The sequence below is a fragment of the Mustelus asterias genome, unplaced genomic scaffold (genome assembly GCF_964213995.1).
Source record: "Mustelus asterias unplaced genomic scaffold, sMusAst1.hap1.1 HAP1_SCAFFOLD_241, whole genome shotgun sequence".
Classification (NCBI taxonomy): domain Eukaryota; kingdom Metazoa; phylum Chordata; class Chondrichthyes; order Carcharhiniformes; family Triakidae; genus Mustelus; species Mustelus asterias.
The window spans coordinates 278,706-294,813 of NW_027590213.1; the positions used below are offsets into that span (position 1 = coordinate 278,706).

Consider the following 16,108-nt stretch of genomic DNA (forward strand, 5'->3'; position numbering starts at 1 on the left):
GCTCATTGAGATAGGAAGCATGCGCTCGTTAGGCCGAATTGCCTCGTTCTTTAATGTATGAACCGGATGAGTGACAGGATTGACTGGAGTGCAACACTTTCATTTGATTCACTAATAGTTGCTGCCTGAAGAATCGGTTAAACAGATACTTGTTAATTCTTGGATTCTTTCTCAATAATTTTCATTCATTGGGCTATGAGTGTTGTTCGCAAGGCCAAAAATTGTTGCGAGTCCGAAACGCAAATTACTGCGGATTCTATAATCCAAAACAAAAACAAAACATTCTGGAATATCTCAGTGGGTCTGACAGCATCTGTGGAGAGAGAATAGAGCCAAAGTTTCGAGTCTCGATGACGATTCGTCAGGGCCATCCGGACTCGAAACGCTAACACTATTCTCTCTTCACAGATGATGTCAGAAGTGCAGAGCTTTTCCAGCATTTTCTGGTTTTGTGTTGCTCTTGCTAATTGCCCTTGAACAGTATAGTTTGCTAATGGCCATCTCAGATGATAGTTCACAGTCAACCAGGGGAGGGAATGGCGTAGTGATATTATCGCTAGAGTATCAATCCAAAAACTCAACTAATGTTCTGGGGTCCCGTGTTTGAAACACAATTCAATAAAAATATCTGAAATTTCGAATTTACTGATGACAGTGAAATCATTGCCAATTGTCAGAAAAAACAGTTGGGTCACGATGTCCTTTGGGGAAGGAAATCTGCCGTGCTTACCTGGTTTGGCCAACACGTGAGTCTAGAGCCACATCAATGTGGTTGACTGTCAACTGCCCTCCAAGGGCAACTGGAGATGGGCAATAAACGCCCATGTTCCATGAATGAATAAACAATACTGCGTGTCAGGAGTCACATGAAAGCCAGACGGCGTAAAGACCGCAGATTTTCTTTCTTAAGGCGGGGAAGCTCGACTGAATTGGGGAGTTGGGATGGGGTTATACGAGGAAAGATCGGACAGAGTCCATTGGAGTGCAGAAGATTGAGTGATGATTTTTTTGAAACATATATGATCTTTTTTGGGCGGGAGGGGGGGGGGCGGTTGTTGTGGGGAGGTGGGGCTTCGGAGGGGTGATGAGGCCAGCGGTGTGAGGGTGGAAGCTGACGGAATGTTTAACCTTTGCGGGACAGATAGGAAGCCTCACTTGCAGATAGTGAGGAACATTGTCAGAGGCTACAGAAGGATATAGATAGGCTGGTAATTTGGGCAAAGAAATGGCAGCTGGAGTTCAATCCTGATAAATGCGAAGTGATGCATTTTTGGTGGGAATAATGTCGGGAGGAGCTACACGATAAATGGAAGAACCATAAAGGGTGTAGAGACGCAGAGGGACCTGGGTGTGCAAGTCCACAGATCTTTGAAGGTGACGTCACAGGTGGAGAAGGTGGTGAAGAAGGCATATGGCATGCTGGCCTTTATAGGACGGGGCATAGAGTATAAAAGTTGGGGTCTGATGTTGCAGATGCATAGAACGTTGGTTCGGCCGCATTTGGAATACTGCGTCCAGTTCTGGTCGCCACATTACCAGAAGGACGTGGAGGCTTTGGAGAGAGTACAGAGGAGGTTTACCAGGATGTTGCCTGGTATGGAGGGGCTTGGTTATGAGGAGAGATTGGGGAAACTGGGATTGTTCTCCTTGGAAAGACGGAGGATGAGGGGAGACTGAATAGAGGTGTATAAAATTATGAAAGGCATAGATAGGGTGAACGGTGGGAAGCTTTTCCCCGGGTCGGTGGTGACGTTCACGAGGGGTCATAGGTTCAAGGTGAAGGGGGGGGAGGTTTAACACAGATATCAGAAGGACATATTTTACACAGAGGGTCGTGGGGGCCTGGAATGTGTTGCCGGGCAAGGTGGTGGAGGCGGACACACTGGGAACGTTTAAGACTTATCTAGGCAGCTATATGAACGGAGTGGGAATGGAGGGATACAAAAGAGTGGTCTAGTTTGGACCAGGGAGCGGCGCGGGCTAATTGTTCTTTGTTTCTCGTTTCAAGGCTTCCTTCTATGATCATCTTGCTGGTGCCAGTACAGAGCGAGACTGCGGATAGTTGGGAACCTGTCTCGGGGGGCAGGGAATTCAGATGGTGTTCGTAAAGCAGAAGTGGAAATGACTAGGGTTGGGAAGCATTTTCTGATCAGGGCCAGTGTGATCTCCTGGACTCGTTTCGATCGCCACAGGGGGTCGGAGAGGAATTTCCCAGATTTTGTTTTTCCCCATATTGGCCCTGGGGTTTTCACTCTGGGTTTTCGCCTCTCCCTGGAGATCACATGGTCCGGAATGGGGGGGTGGGGGTGAGTTAATAGGTTGTGAGGGACAGCTCGGTGGATAGGATATTAGGTTGTAGATAGGCTGGAAAATTGGGCGGGGATCCTGGATTCAGGATTCACTCCTGGACCGGGGAGCGGCGCGGGCTTGGAGGGCCGAAGGGCCTGTTCCTGTGCTGTATTGTTCTTTGTTCTTTGTTTGAAAGAAGGCGAAGAAAAGAATTGTTCCTTCTTTCGGAGGCCTGTATGCCTTTGGAACTGTCGTCTGCAGAAATCTACTGCAGCTTCAGTCGCTGGGAAAGTCTCTGAAAAGGTTCATGCTCGTCGTCAGTTGGCAACATCTGGCCTCTCACCCCTCCCCCCGCACTGCCTAACTGCCACCTCGCTGCTGGAGTTTCCAGTCCCGGGTGATTAAACCACACGTTCTGGTCTTTGAGTAAACTGAGAGGCTCAGCGACCTCTTGACTGAAACCGCACACTCGGCCCACATCCTGCTGCCGTTGGTCGCCTTGTCAACCAGACCCTGGTTCCCCCAATCAGCAGTGAACGCATGTATCATTATATCTCAACAGTTTCTATCAAAATAAGCAAGCCAAAGTCGATTAACCCCCCTACTGCCGAGAAGCAAAAGAAAATCAACACCTGATAGGAAATTCAGAGCATGAACTTCGAGACTGAGAAGTGTAATTTGTGCCATTCCTGTTAGAGAGCTGGATCATTCCTCTTAAAATATCAAGTACAGGTTGAGAAGTCACACGAAAGTTTTATGGGTTTGTTGCTAGGGAGAGCGGTCTCTGGGCAAGTCATCCACAGTCCTCGGCACAGTGGTTAGCTCTGCAGTGCCAGAGGTACGGGTTCGATTCCAGCCTTGGGTGGCTGCCTGTGTTGAGTTTGCACGTTCTCGCCGTGTCTGCGTGGGTTTTATCCGGGTGCTCTGGTCTCCCTCAGTCCAAGGATGTACAGATTGGTTAGATTGGCCATGGCAAAATGCACCTTTGTGTCCCACAGATGTGCAGGGAGGTGGATTCACCGTGGGCAGAGGGGAGGGTCTGGGTTGATTTCTCTTTCGGAGAATCAGTGCAGACTCGATGGGCCGAACGGCCTCTTTCTGCAGTGTATGGCTTTTACGATTCTATTATTATATTCTATGGTGAACACGGGCACAAAACCCATCATGATCAATTGTTCCTCCCTCCCCCTTCAGGGGTGTTGTAACGGCATGACGATTAATCCAGAAAGCCAGGGCTAAAGCTTTGGACACACATGAGGATTGAATTCCTGCCATGGCAGTTGGAGAAATCTGAATTCAATAAAAGCAACCTGGAATTCAACAATCGAACCATGAGTCAATTGTTGTTAAAACCCATCTGGTTCACTACCTGAGACTTCAAGTACAACACCATGGTAAATGCAACCCATCCGGTTCAATGGTGATTAGGGATGGGAAATACATTCTGGCCCTGCCGGATATGCACGTACCGCTGGGTGAAGCAACAAATACATTGTGTGTGGGAGTCGCTCGCCTGGCGAACATTTATAGCCCTTCCAAATGGCCCTAATCATTGCTGCAGCCAATGTAGTTAAACCAGGCACAGGAGCAGCGTTTCGCTTTGGGTATTGGGAACATTTTGGGATTCTTCTCGCTTTTCCATCTCTTCAATTCGTCATTCCTATCAGGAATTACCTTAACTCCCGTTGTTTTTCGTTGTTATATTTTTCGGCGGGTTGGGGAGGGGGCAGGGCGGGGCTGGGGGTGGGGGGTGGTGGGGGGCGGGGGGGAGGATGGGAGTGGGGGGACGGCAGAACAATGGTTAGACCACCAAATATAACAACGAAAAACAATGGGAGGAATTAGTAAGTTTGCAGACGAAACAAAGGGCTGCAAACTTACTAATCAATCCAGTTACATTTCCTTAAGGTAATTCCTCCCATTTTCGGCGGGTTAGGGAGGGGAGTGGGGCGGGGGGGGGGGGGGGGGGCGGGGGGAGAATAGGAGTGGGGGGACGGCAGAATAATGCATGCTTGCCTTCATCAGCCGGGGCATTGAATTTAAAGATTGGCAAGTCATGTTGCAGCTTATAGAACCTTAGTTAGGCCGCACTCGGAATATAGTGTTCAATTCTGGTCGCTACACTACCAGAAAGATGTGGAGGCTTTGGAGAGGGGGGGTACATACAAGCTTTACCGGGATGTTGCCTGGTATGGAGGGCATTAGCTATGAGGAGAGATTGGGGAAACTTGGGATGTTCTCACTGGAACGACGGAGGTTGAGGGGTGACCTGATAAAAATGTACAAGATTATGAGGGGCATTGACAGAGTGGGTAGTCAGAAGCTTTTTTCAACAAAGAACAATACAGTACAGGAACAGGCCCTTCGGCCCTCCAAGCCCGCGCCGCTCCCTAGTCCAAACTAGACCATTCTTTTGTATCCCTCCATTCCCACTCCGTTCATGTGGCTATCTAGATAAGTCTTAAACGTTCCCAGTGTGCCCGCCTCCACCACCTTGCCTGGCAGCGCATTCCAGGCCCCCACCACCCTCTGTGTAAAATATGTCCTTCTGATATCCGTGTTAAACCTCCCCCCCCCCCACCCCCCGCCTCACCTTGAACCTATGACCCCTCGTGAACGTCACCACCGACCTGGGAAAAAGCTTCCCACCGTTCACCCTATCTATGTCTTTCATAATTTTAGACACCTCTATTAGGTCTCCCCTCATCCTCCGTCTTTCCAGTGAGAACAACCCCAGTTTACCCAATCTCTCCTCATAACTAAGCCCCACCAAACCAGGCAACATCCTGGTAAACCTCCTCTGCACTCTCTCTAAAGTCTCCACGTCCTTCTGGTAGTGTGGCGACCAGAACTAGATGCAGTATTCCAAATGCGGCCGAACCAACGTTCTATGCATCTGCAACATCAGACCCTAACCTTTATACTCTATGCCCCGTCCTATAAAGGCCAGCATGCCATATGCCTTCTTCACCACCTTCTCCACCTGTGACGTCACCTTCAAGGATCTGTGGACTTGCACACCCAGGTCCCTCTGCGTATCTACACCCTTTATGGTTCTGCCATTTATCGTAAAGCTCCCCCCTACATTAGCTCTACCAAAATGCATCACTTCGCATTTATCAGGATTGAACTCCATCTGCCTTTCTTTGCCCAAATTTCCAGCCGATCTATATCCATCTGTAGCCTCTGACAATGTTCCTCATTATCCCCAATTCCAGCCAATTTCGTGTCGTCTGCAAACTTACTGATCACCCCAGTTACACCTTCTTTCAGATCGTTTATGTAAATCACAAACAGCAGAGGTCCCAATACAGAGCCCTGCGGAACACGACTAGTCACAGGCCTCCAGCCGGAAAAGACCCTTCCACTACCACCCTCTGTCTTCTGTGACCAAGCCAGTTCTCCACCCATCTAGCCACCTCCCTCTTTATCCCATGAAATCCAACCTTTTGCACCAACCTACCATGAGGGACTTTGTCAAACGCTTTATAAAGTCCATATAGACGACATCCACGGCCCTTCCCTCGTCAACGATTCTAGTCACTTCTTCAAAAAACTCCACCAGGTTAGTGAGCATGACCTTCCTCTCACTAAACCATGCTGACTATCGTTAATGTGTTTATTCCTTTCTAAATGCGCATACATCCTATCTCTAAGAATCCTCTCCAACAACTTCCCTACCACTGACTTCAAGCTCACTGGCCAATAATTAACTGGGTTATCCTTCCTACCCTTCTTAAATAACGGGACCACATTAGCTATCCTCCAATCCTCTGGGACCTCACCTTTGTCCAGTGACGAGACAAAGATTTGCGTCAGAGGCCCAGCGATTTCAACTCTCGTCTCCCTGAGCAGCCTTGGAGAGATTCCATCAGGCCCTGGGGATTTGCCAGTCTTTGTATTCTCTAAAAAACCTAACACTTCCTCCCTTGTAATGGAGATTTTCTCTAATGGTTCAACACTCCCCTCCGAGACACTCCCAGTCAACACATCCCTCGCCTTTGTGAATACCGATGCAAAATATTCATTTAGGATCTCCCCTACTTCTTTGGGCTCTAAGCATAATTCCCCACTTTTGTCCCTGAGATGTCTGATTTTTTTCCCTGACAACCCTTTTGTTCCTAACGTATGAATAAAATGCCTTGGGATTCTCCTTAATCCTGTCTGCCAATAACATTTCGTGACCCCTTTTTGCCCTTCTAATTCCTCATTTGAGTTCTTTCCCACTTTCTTTGTGTTCCTCCAGAGCTCCCTCCGTTTTTAGCTGCCTGAACCTAACATACGCCTCTCTTTTCTTTTTGACCAGTCCCTCAATTACCCTCTTTATCTGCGGTTCTCGAATTTTACCCTTCCTATCCTTCTTTTTTACAGGCACATGCCTATCCTGCAGCCCTAACAACTGTTCCTTAAAAGACTCCCACATGCCAGATGTGGATTTACCCTCAAACAGCCTCTCCCAATCAACAACTGCCAATATCTGCCGAATCCCACTAAAGTTAGCCTACCCCGAATTCACACCTTACCCTTGGGACACCACTCATCCTTTTCCATCGCTATCCTAAAACTAACAGAGTTGTGGGCACTATTTGCCACATGTTCCCCGACTGAAATTTGAAGACCTGACCGGGCTCATTCCCCAGTACTAGGTACAGTGTAGCCCCCTCTCTAGTCGGGCTATCTACATATTGTTCCAAAGAACCTTCCTGTACGCATTTTACAAATTCCTCCCCATTCAGAGTCCCAGTTCTAAGCGATTTCCAGTCTATACCAGGGAAACTGAAGTCTCCCACTACAACAACCCTATTTTTCCTGCACCTATCCAGTATCTCCTGACATATCTGTTCTTCCACTTCCCTTGGGCTCTTGGGGGGCCTGTAGTATGCCCCCAACATAGTGGATGCGCCCTTCCTTGTTCTGAGCTCCACACACAGTGACTCGTTATACGAGCCCTCTGAATTGTCCTCCCTCTGCATCGCTGTAATATGTTGTCTAACGAATACTGCTACTCCCCCACCTCTGTTGGCCCCTCCTCTGTCTCACCTAAAACACTTGTACCCCGGAATATTCAGCTGCCAGTCCTGTCCCTCTTTCAACCAAGTCTCTGTCACCGCAACTACATCCAAATTCCTCGTAAGCATTAAGGCCCTACGTTCGTCTGCCTTACCTGCTACGCTCCTTGCATTGAAGTAGATGCACTCCAGACCTCCAGGCCCAGTGAGGTCATCCTCCCCCAGAGTGATCTTCTGCTTTCCCAGCCTTGTCCTGGCCCCAAGCTCGCCTCCAGCCTCTACACTTGTAGACCTAATTTTTTGATCCCCACCCCCCTGCCATATTAGTTTAAACCCACCCGAACTGCACTAGCAAAATTCCCAGCCAGGATATTCGTGCCCTTCCAATTTAGTTGTGACCCGTCCTTCTTGTACAGGTGCCATCCTCTCTTGAAAAATTCCCAATGATCCAGGAAAATGAAGCCCTCCCTCCTGGACCAGTCCTTTAGCCAAGCGTTCAATTGTACTAACTCCCTATTCCTAGCCTCATTGGCACGAGGCATTGGGAGCAGCCCAGATATTGCCACCCTAGGGGCCCTACCTTTTCGCCTATTTCCCAACTCCCTGAATTGCTCTCGTAGGATCCCCCTGCTCTTCCTCTCTATGTCTTTTGCACCAATGTGTACAACGACATCCGTTTCTTTATCATCCCCTTTTAATATGCCTCCTATCCGCTCGGAGACATCCAGTACCCCAACACCAGGTAGGCAGACTACCATCCTAGAGTCCCGTTCGCACCCACAGAATCACCTGTCCGTGCCTCTAACCGACGCGTCCCCTACCACTATTGCTCTCCTAATTCCTCTCTTTCCTTTCTGGGCCACAGAGCCTGACTCTGTGCCAGTGACCTCGTCACTGTAGCTTACCCCTGGAGAGTCATCTTCCTCCACAGTATCCAAAACAAGATACTTGTTTTGGCGGGGGACAACCACAGGTGACCCCTCCACTAATTGCTCACTAAGAGCTGAGTCCTTCCTGCTATGAGAGACAAACACTGAAGGGTGGAAGAGTCAATTACTAGGGGGCATAGGTTTAAGATGCGATGGGCAAGTTTTAAAAGAGGAGTACGAGGCGAGTTTTTTCACACTGAAGGCGGTGGGTGCCTGGAATTCGCTGCTTGGGAAGGTAGTGGAAGCAGATACAATTGTTAGTTTTAAAGGGCGTCTGGACAAATACATGAATAGGATGGAAATAGAGGGATATGGTTCCCGGAAGGATAGGGGGTTTTAGTTCAGTCGGGTAGCATGGTCGGTGCAGGCTTGGGAAGGGGGGTGGGGGGAGGGCGGGGGTGGGGGCGGGGGCGGGGGGGCGGGGGCGGCGAAGGCCCTGTTTCTGTGCTGTAATTTTTTGTACTTTGTTCTTTGTGCTGGAATGGCTATCGAGCGAATGAACCGCAGCCCTGAGACCAGGGGCTTCAAACCTGTGGACTTTCAATTGTTGGACTTCAAGAAATAAATTGGCTCCATTTGGCGGGATCTGCCATGGGGAGCTGGTATCCTCATGATGGGCTGAGTGGCCTCCATTTGTGCTGCGCGACTACAAGAGCTCTCTGTCAACCAAACCAAATGCATGTCTTGCCATCACGTTAACAAAGAGACAGAAGACACCCTTCATTAAAGACTGCAAATTTATTCAATATTATAAGCGATGCATATGAAAAAATAACAAGGTGGCAGATAGGCACAAAGGTGTTATTAACGAACCAGAAGAGCACAGGACGGAGGAGCAGAAGTAGACCATTCGGCCCACCGGAGCTGCTTCGCCTTTCAATGAAATCATGGTTGGTTTGATATTATCCTCAACTCCACTTTACCACCTTAGCCCCATAACTCTCGCTTCCCCTGACTAACCGGATGATCTTAAATGTGTACGAATGTCCCATCTGTAAAATAACCTGAGAGCAATAACCTGATTTTAGGCTAAGCTCATGGCGAGATGTTCAAAAACTCTTGTTCATCTTACTTGTGAAATGCCGTGTCATGATAAAGCTCTGCACGGTGGCAAGTGGTGGCTCGATTATCTCTAAGGGCCCAGATGCACAGGCTGGGGTTTGGTGCCTCCGTGGCACTGGGAGGAAAATCTGGAGTCCAAGATTAAGTACGGGAGAGAGAATATCTCCTTGGCAACAATCTAAAAGTTTGATGAAAATCCAATCAGATCCTTGCTGATTTAATGTATCTTACGCTCTTAAATTGCATGCATTAAAATACAATGTTTAAAATAACTACCAGAGTAAAACAACCAAAAGGAACATGTGAGGTGCCATTACCTAGATTGCCCTGTAAAGGGCTGCCATTGTCACTATGGGCTGAGTGGCTGCTTTCTCCGGAATAGGATTCTACTATTCTAAGCAAAGAATATAAAAATCGAAGTTCTATACGTCCTAAAATTGAAAATGCTGTTTTCAAAAATGTCTCCGACACTAATGCAGGCAGACACCATGTCAATGCTAGCTCCACGCTGTTGCTGAAATGCATAATTGAAATGTTTATGTAGCATAAGCAGTAGAATTCACGCAGAACCACGAATTTCAAATCAAAATAACAGTGGAAAAAAGTGACCGAAAAGAGGATCTTTTAAAGTTAAGTCGCCATTTAAAACAAGCGAGATTGAATTGCTTGAAGCGGAACTTCTGATCAGGAAGCCTCTGGATTTTGATACCCCAGTCAATGAGTTCACACCTGAATCCATTTCATCGTCCAATGCAGTTCTGTTTGGAATGGAAGGAGCAACAGTAGTAGCACATCAAAGAGTCAGCAAGCAAAGAACACCTTGTATCTTTAGGGTCTCCATTAACATTCTCCAATAATATTCTCAGAAGCCACTGCAATTGCACAAGAACCCCGACAGTGCAGAAGGATGCGATTTGGCCCATAGAGTCTGCACCGACTCTCCGAAAGAGCCACGCAGCTCAAGACCAAGGGATGGGCGGAAAAAGTTAGGCTAGTCAGTGACACCCATAATTAAACAATAATCTGGAGAGGTTTAAGAAGTCAAGGCTGCGATTGGGAGCGGGGGTTGGCGGGCGGGGGCGGGGGGGGGGCGGGGGGGGGGCGGCGGGGGCGGGGGGGGGGCGGTGGTGCGGTGGCAAGGGAGGGATGAAAAGCGATGAGGATGGGGCACTGGAGTAAGAGTTCGTTTGTCTAAATGCATCCAAGTTAATGCTCACTCCACGGGTTAGTTTCAGCGTCTGCCTTAACAGTGGCCTCGCGAGATCCCGTCAATGGTCATTGTTCATCACAGTTTGTCTTTCTTGGCATGCATTCAGGTGACCGACCTTACCTCAAAATAGCCACACCCTGGCCGTCATCATGACATTGAAGACAATGCTCTTGAAAAACAAAATTCTTAGCCCCATCACCGTCAAAGACAGAAAGTTCACCCTCAGTCGATCTGCCAAATAAGAGAAACAAATGATAGATCTGGTTAATGGATATATCATTTTGAATTGAAAAACAACTGTATACCACTAATGTGATATTTTTTCCATTATCTAACAGCTTGGCTTTCGTCCGTCTGTCCATCCCTGTCCTTCCGTCCGTCTGTCCATCTCTGTCTGTCCGTCCGCCCGTCTGCCTGCCTGTCTATCTATCTTCACCTCTCTTTCACTCTGAATTTCTCTCTCTCTCTCCCCGCCTCTCCTCCTCTCTCGCTTTCCCCCTCGATTTATATATCTCTCTCCCTCACTCTGTGTGACAATCTATATTTCTCCCCATCTCACTATATGTCTATCATTCGATCTCCGGGTCTGTATCCGTGCCTATTTGTCCACTTATCAATCTGTCTATTTGCAAGTATTTTACTTTGATAAATGTTGAATAAAGCACATACCGTTTTCCGTGTCAGTTGATTCTGTCAAGGGATCATTTCGACCTGTAGGGCATTTAGGTTTACCTGGAAGGGCAAAAAAGACATTTGACTTATTAAGCAAGCAAGTGACATTACTGTAACCATGTTTGTTCTCAATGTCATTTTGAATAATGTTGTTGTCATAACCAAAAGCCACGAAGAAAGTAAGAATCAAACAGCACGATTGGACTTGTTCACTTGATTATTCACAACGGAGAAACATTGGTAGCTCTGCCGTTTAGTTCGGCCCAGATCTGAGTTCAAAGAGTGCAGGATCGATTCCCCATCAGGGATTAAAACCCAGGATCCAGGGCCGTTCCATCAGTGCAGTATTTCACTGTCTTCCGAAAACGTCGTGAAACGGAGGCCTGATTTGAGCTCTGCAGTGGATTAAATGATATCAGGGCATTTCTCCAGAGGAGCGGGGTTCTCCAGTACCCTGGTTAGTATTTAATACTTCCCTAAACTCGGTGATGCACCAGTAGCTGCGGCTCCTGGACACTGCCCTGAATTATAATAGTTAGCTCTTATTATTTTTATTCATTTACGGAATGTGGACATCGCTGACAGGTCAGCATTTATTGCCAATCCCTAATTGCCCCCTTCAGAAGGTGGTTGTGAGTCTCCTGCTTGAACCTCTGCAGTCTGTCAGGTGGACGTACACACACAGTGCTGTTAGGGAAGAAGTTCCACCATTTTGACGCAGCGACAGTGAAGGAAATGCCGAAACATTTCCAAGTCAGGATGCTGAGTGACATGGAGGGTAACGTCCAGATGATGGCGTTCCCAGGTATCTGCTGCCCTTGTCCTCCGAGATGATAACGGTCGTGAGTTTGGAAGATTCAGCGGAAGGAGACTTGGAGAGTTACTGCTGTGTATATTGTGGATGGCACACACTGCTGCCACTGTGCATCGGTGGTGGAAGAAGTGGATGTTTGTGAATGGAGTACTTAATGCTAGAACGGCACAGTGGCACAGTGGTTAGTACTGCTGCAACCCCCCTCACCCCCTCCCCGCCCGCCGCCACTCCCCCACCCCCCCCCACCTCCCCGCCCACAGCGTCAGGGACCTGTGTTCGATTCCCGGCTTGGGTGATTGTCTGTGCAGAGTCTGCACGTTTTCCCCGTGTCAGCGTGGGTTTGATCCGGGTGCTCCGGTTTCCTCCCACAGTCCGAAAGACGTGCTGATTAGATGCATTGGCCGTGCTAAATTCCCCCTCAGTGTACCCGAACAGGCACAGAGTGTGGCGACTATGGGATTTTCACAATAACTTCATTGCAGTTTTAATGTAAGCCTACTTGTGACACTAATAAACAAACTGTTAATCAAGCGGAGCTGCTTTGTCCTGGGTCGTGTCAAATTTCTGAGTGTTGTTGGAGCTGCATTCAACGAGGCAAGTGGCGAATACACTACCACAGTCATGATTATGTCTTGTGGATGGTGCAGAGAATTTGGGGGATGAGGAGATACGTTACTCACCACAGGATTCCCAATCTCCGACATTCTCTTGCAGCCACAGCACTTATATGGATAGTCCAGTTCAGTTTCTGAGCAACGTTAACCCTCAGGATGTTGATAGTGGGGGTTGACCTGATAGAAGTCTACAGGATTATGAGAGGCATGGACAGAGTGGATAGTCAGAAGCTTTTTCCCAGGGTGGAAGAGTCAATTACTCGGGGGCATAGGTTTAAGGTGTGAGGGGCGAGGTTTACAGGAGACGTACAAGGCAGATTTGTTACACAGAAGGTGGTGCGTGCCTGGAACTCGCTGCCGGGTGAGGTAGTGGAAGGAGATACGATCGTGAGTTTTAAGGGACACCTGGACAAATACATGAATAAGATGGGAATAGAGCGATATAGTCCCCGGAAGGGAAAGGGGTTTTAGTTAAGTCGGGCAGCATAGTCGGTGCAGGTTTGGAGGGCCGAAGGACCTGTTCCTGTGCTGTAATTTTCTTTGTTCTTTGTTCATTGTTTCAGTCATGGTAATGCCATTACATGTCAAGAGCCGGTTGTTAGCTTCTTTCCTGTTGGAGTTGGTCATTGCCTGGAACATGTGTGGCGCAAATGTTACTTGCAGCTTGTCAGTCAAAGCCTAGGTATTGTCCAGCTATTGGTGCATTTGTAATGCACTACTTCAAGATCTGAGGTGTCATGAATGGTGCTGAAAATTATTCAGTCATCAGCGAACATCCCAACTTCTGACCTTACAATGGATTGAAGGTGATTGATGAAGCAAATGAAGCTGGTTAGGCCTGAGACACTGAGGAACTCCTGCAGTGAGGTCCCCAGACTAGGATAATTGACAGTCAATCATTAGTCAGCTAACCTTTCAAAAAGACTACACTTTGAGTGACGATGACACCGAGAGTCCTTCGGTCGTTAAGAGGATGGATAATATTTAGTGCAAGTTCTTCCTGTCATAAAACATTCTCAGAGGAGGCAGTGGCGCAGTGGCATTGTCACTGGACTGGTAATCCAACGACCCAGAATGCTGACCTGGGGATGGCAGCTGCGAAATTTGAACATTTTTTTAAAAATTGGAATTAAAAGTTTCATGATGACCCTGAAACCATTGTCGATTATCGTTAAAACTCACTGGTTCACTAACTTCCTTTAGCGAACGAAATCTGCCGTCCTTACATGGTCTGGCCGGCAAGTGACTCTTAAATGTCCTCTGCTGAAGGGCAATTTAGGACGGGCAATAAATGTTGGCCAAGCCAACGACACCCACATCACGTGAACGAAAATAAAATAAACTTACCAATTTCAGCTGTGGGCGGGATGTTTACTGAGTAATTTCGATTATCGTGAAATGCCTTGCACGTGATGTTTGGCGATTCCTCGGATTGGGTGAAAGAGAGAAAACCCGAGCTCCTGTAATTCCCGCCCTCCAATAGGACACTGGGTCTTGTCACATTGGCCTCCTGGCCCGATCCCGTGTACAGGGAGAGCTTGATTGTCTTGGGCGAGAAGTCCGAGGCCAAGCAAACTGCAGCTGTGTCGATGCCGGTGGCTCCCCGTGGCACTGGCGGGTAAAAGACGCTCAATTTTGGTTCTACCGGGCCTTTCGCCTCTGAAAATTTAATAAATAAAAGGAAATAATCAGAATCCAACAGAGTGACCTCCTCAAACCTGCTGAGCCATTCGATTAGACCCGCATTTTTTCTGTGTCTTAACCCTATGTGAGTTTCTCCATGAATTTACCGAATGCTGAGACTGGATAATTAGGGCTTTTTCGCTTGGCACAGAGAAGGCTGAGGAGTGACGCCTCTCTTTCTCTCTCCCTCTCTCTCTCTCTCTCACACACACACACACACACATTCACACACTCACATGCACACGCACACATGCCCAGGCATATAAGCAGATAGACGGACATGCATAGACACATATGCACACAAACGCACACACACATACACACACACGCGCGCGCACACATATACATACACACACACACACACACGGGTGAACATAGAAACATAGGTCAGTACAGCACAGAACAGGCCCTTCGGCCCGCGATGTTGTGCCGAGCTTTATCTGAAACCAAGATCAAGCTATCCCACTCCCTATCATCCTGGTGTGCTCCATGTGCCTATCCAATAACCGCTTAAATGTTCCTAAAGTGTCTGACTCCACTATCACTGCAGGCAGTCCATTCCACATCCCAACCACTCTCTGCGTAAAGAACCTACCTCTGATATCCTTCCTATATCTCCCACCACGAACCCTATAGTTATGCCCCCTTGTAATAGCTCCATCCACCCGAGAAAATAGTCTTTGAACGTTCACTCTATCTATCCCCTTCATCATTTTATAAACCTCTATTAAGTCTCCCCTCAGCCTCCTCCGCTCCAGAGAGAACAGCCCTAGCTCCCTCAACCTTTCCTCATAAGACCTACCCTCCAAACCAGGTAGCATCCTGGTAAATCTCCTCTGCACTCTTTCCAGCGCTTCCACATCCTTCTTATAGTGAGGTGACCAGAACTGCACACAATATTCCAAATGTGGTCTCACCAAGGTCCTGTACAGTTGCAGCATAACCCCACGGCTCTTAAACTCCACACACTATAGGCCTTCTTCACAGCTCTATCCACTTGAGTGGCAACCTTTAGAGATCTGTGGATATGGACCCCAAGATCTCTCTGTTCCTCCACAGTCTTCAGAACCGTACCTTTGACCCCGTAATCCACATTTAAATTAGTCCTACCAAAATGAATCACCTCACATTTATCAGGTGAGATCCTAAATGAATATTTCTCATCAGTCTTTACTGTTGAGAAAAGCATGTTTGTTAGGGAACTTGGGGAAATAAATAGTGATGTCTTAAGGAGTGTACATATAACAGAGAAAGAGGTGCTGGAAGTCTTAAAGCGCATTGAGGTAGATAAATCCCCGGGAACTGATGAAGTGTATCCCAGGATATTGTGGGAGGCTAGGGAGGAATTTGCGGGTTCCCGAGCAGAGATATTTAAATCATTGTTAGTCATAGGTGAGGTGCCTGAAGATTGGAGGGTGGCAAATGTTGTGCCTTTGTTTAAAAAGGGCTGCAGGGAAAAGCCTGGGAACTACAGGCCAGTGAGTCTCACATCTGTGGTGGGTAAGTTGTTGGAACGTATTTTGAGAGACAGGATCTACAGGCATTTAGAAATGCAAGGACTGATTCGGGACAGTCAGCATGGCCTTGTGAGTTTGAGTTTTTGAAGGGATAGCCAAGAAGGCAGTTGATGTTGTCTCCATGGAAGTTGGCATGGCCTTTGACAAGTTTCCTCATGGTAGGTTGATTGTAAGGTTAAATCTCACAGGATCCAGCGTGAGGAAGCCAAATGGATACAAAATTGGCTTGATCACAGAAGCCAGAGGGTGGTTGTAGATGTTGTTTTTCAAACTGGAGGCCTGTGACCAGCGGAGTGCCTCAGGGATCAG

The 16,108-nt window shown here is 47.8% G+C and overlaps 1 protein-coding gene across 1 annotated transcript in view; it reads right to left on the minus strand.

Moving 5' to 3' along the window:
• Nucleotides 1-8,948: 8,948 nt before the first annotated feature.
• LOC144485851 (uncharacterized) overlaps nucleotides 8,949-16,108 on the minus strand; it is a 49,042-nt gene continuing 41,882 nt past the window's right edge. Inside the window, exons 5-8 of the mRNA XM_078203928.1 lie at nucleotides 13,947-14,258; nucleotides 11,169-11,231; nucleotides 10,620-10,730; nucleotides 8,949-10,047 (exon numbers count right to left, since the gene is read on the minus strand). Coding sequence (XP_078060054.1) covers nucleotides 10,621-10,730; nucleotides 11,169-11,231; nucleotides 13,947-14,258 — 485 coding nt within the window. The 3' untranslated portion in view covers nucleotides 8,949-10,047; nucleotide 10,620. The remainder of the gene's footprint in view (nucleotides 10,048-10,619; nucleotides 10,731-11,168; nucleotides 11,232-13,946; nucleotides 14,259-16,108) is intronic.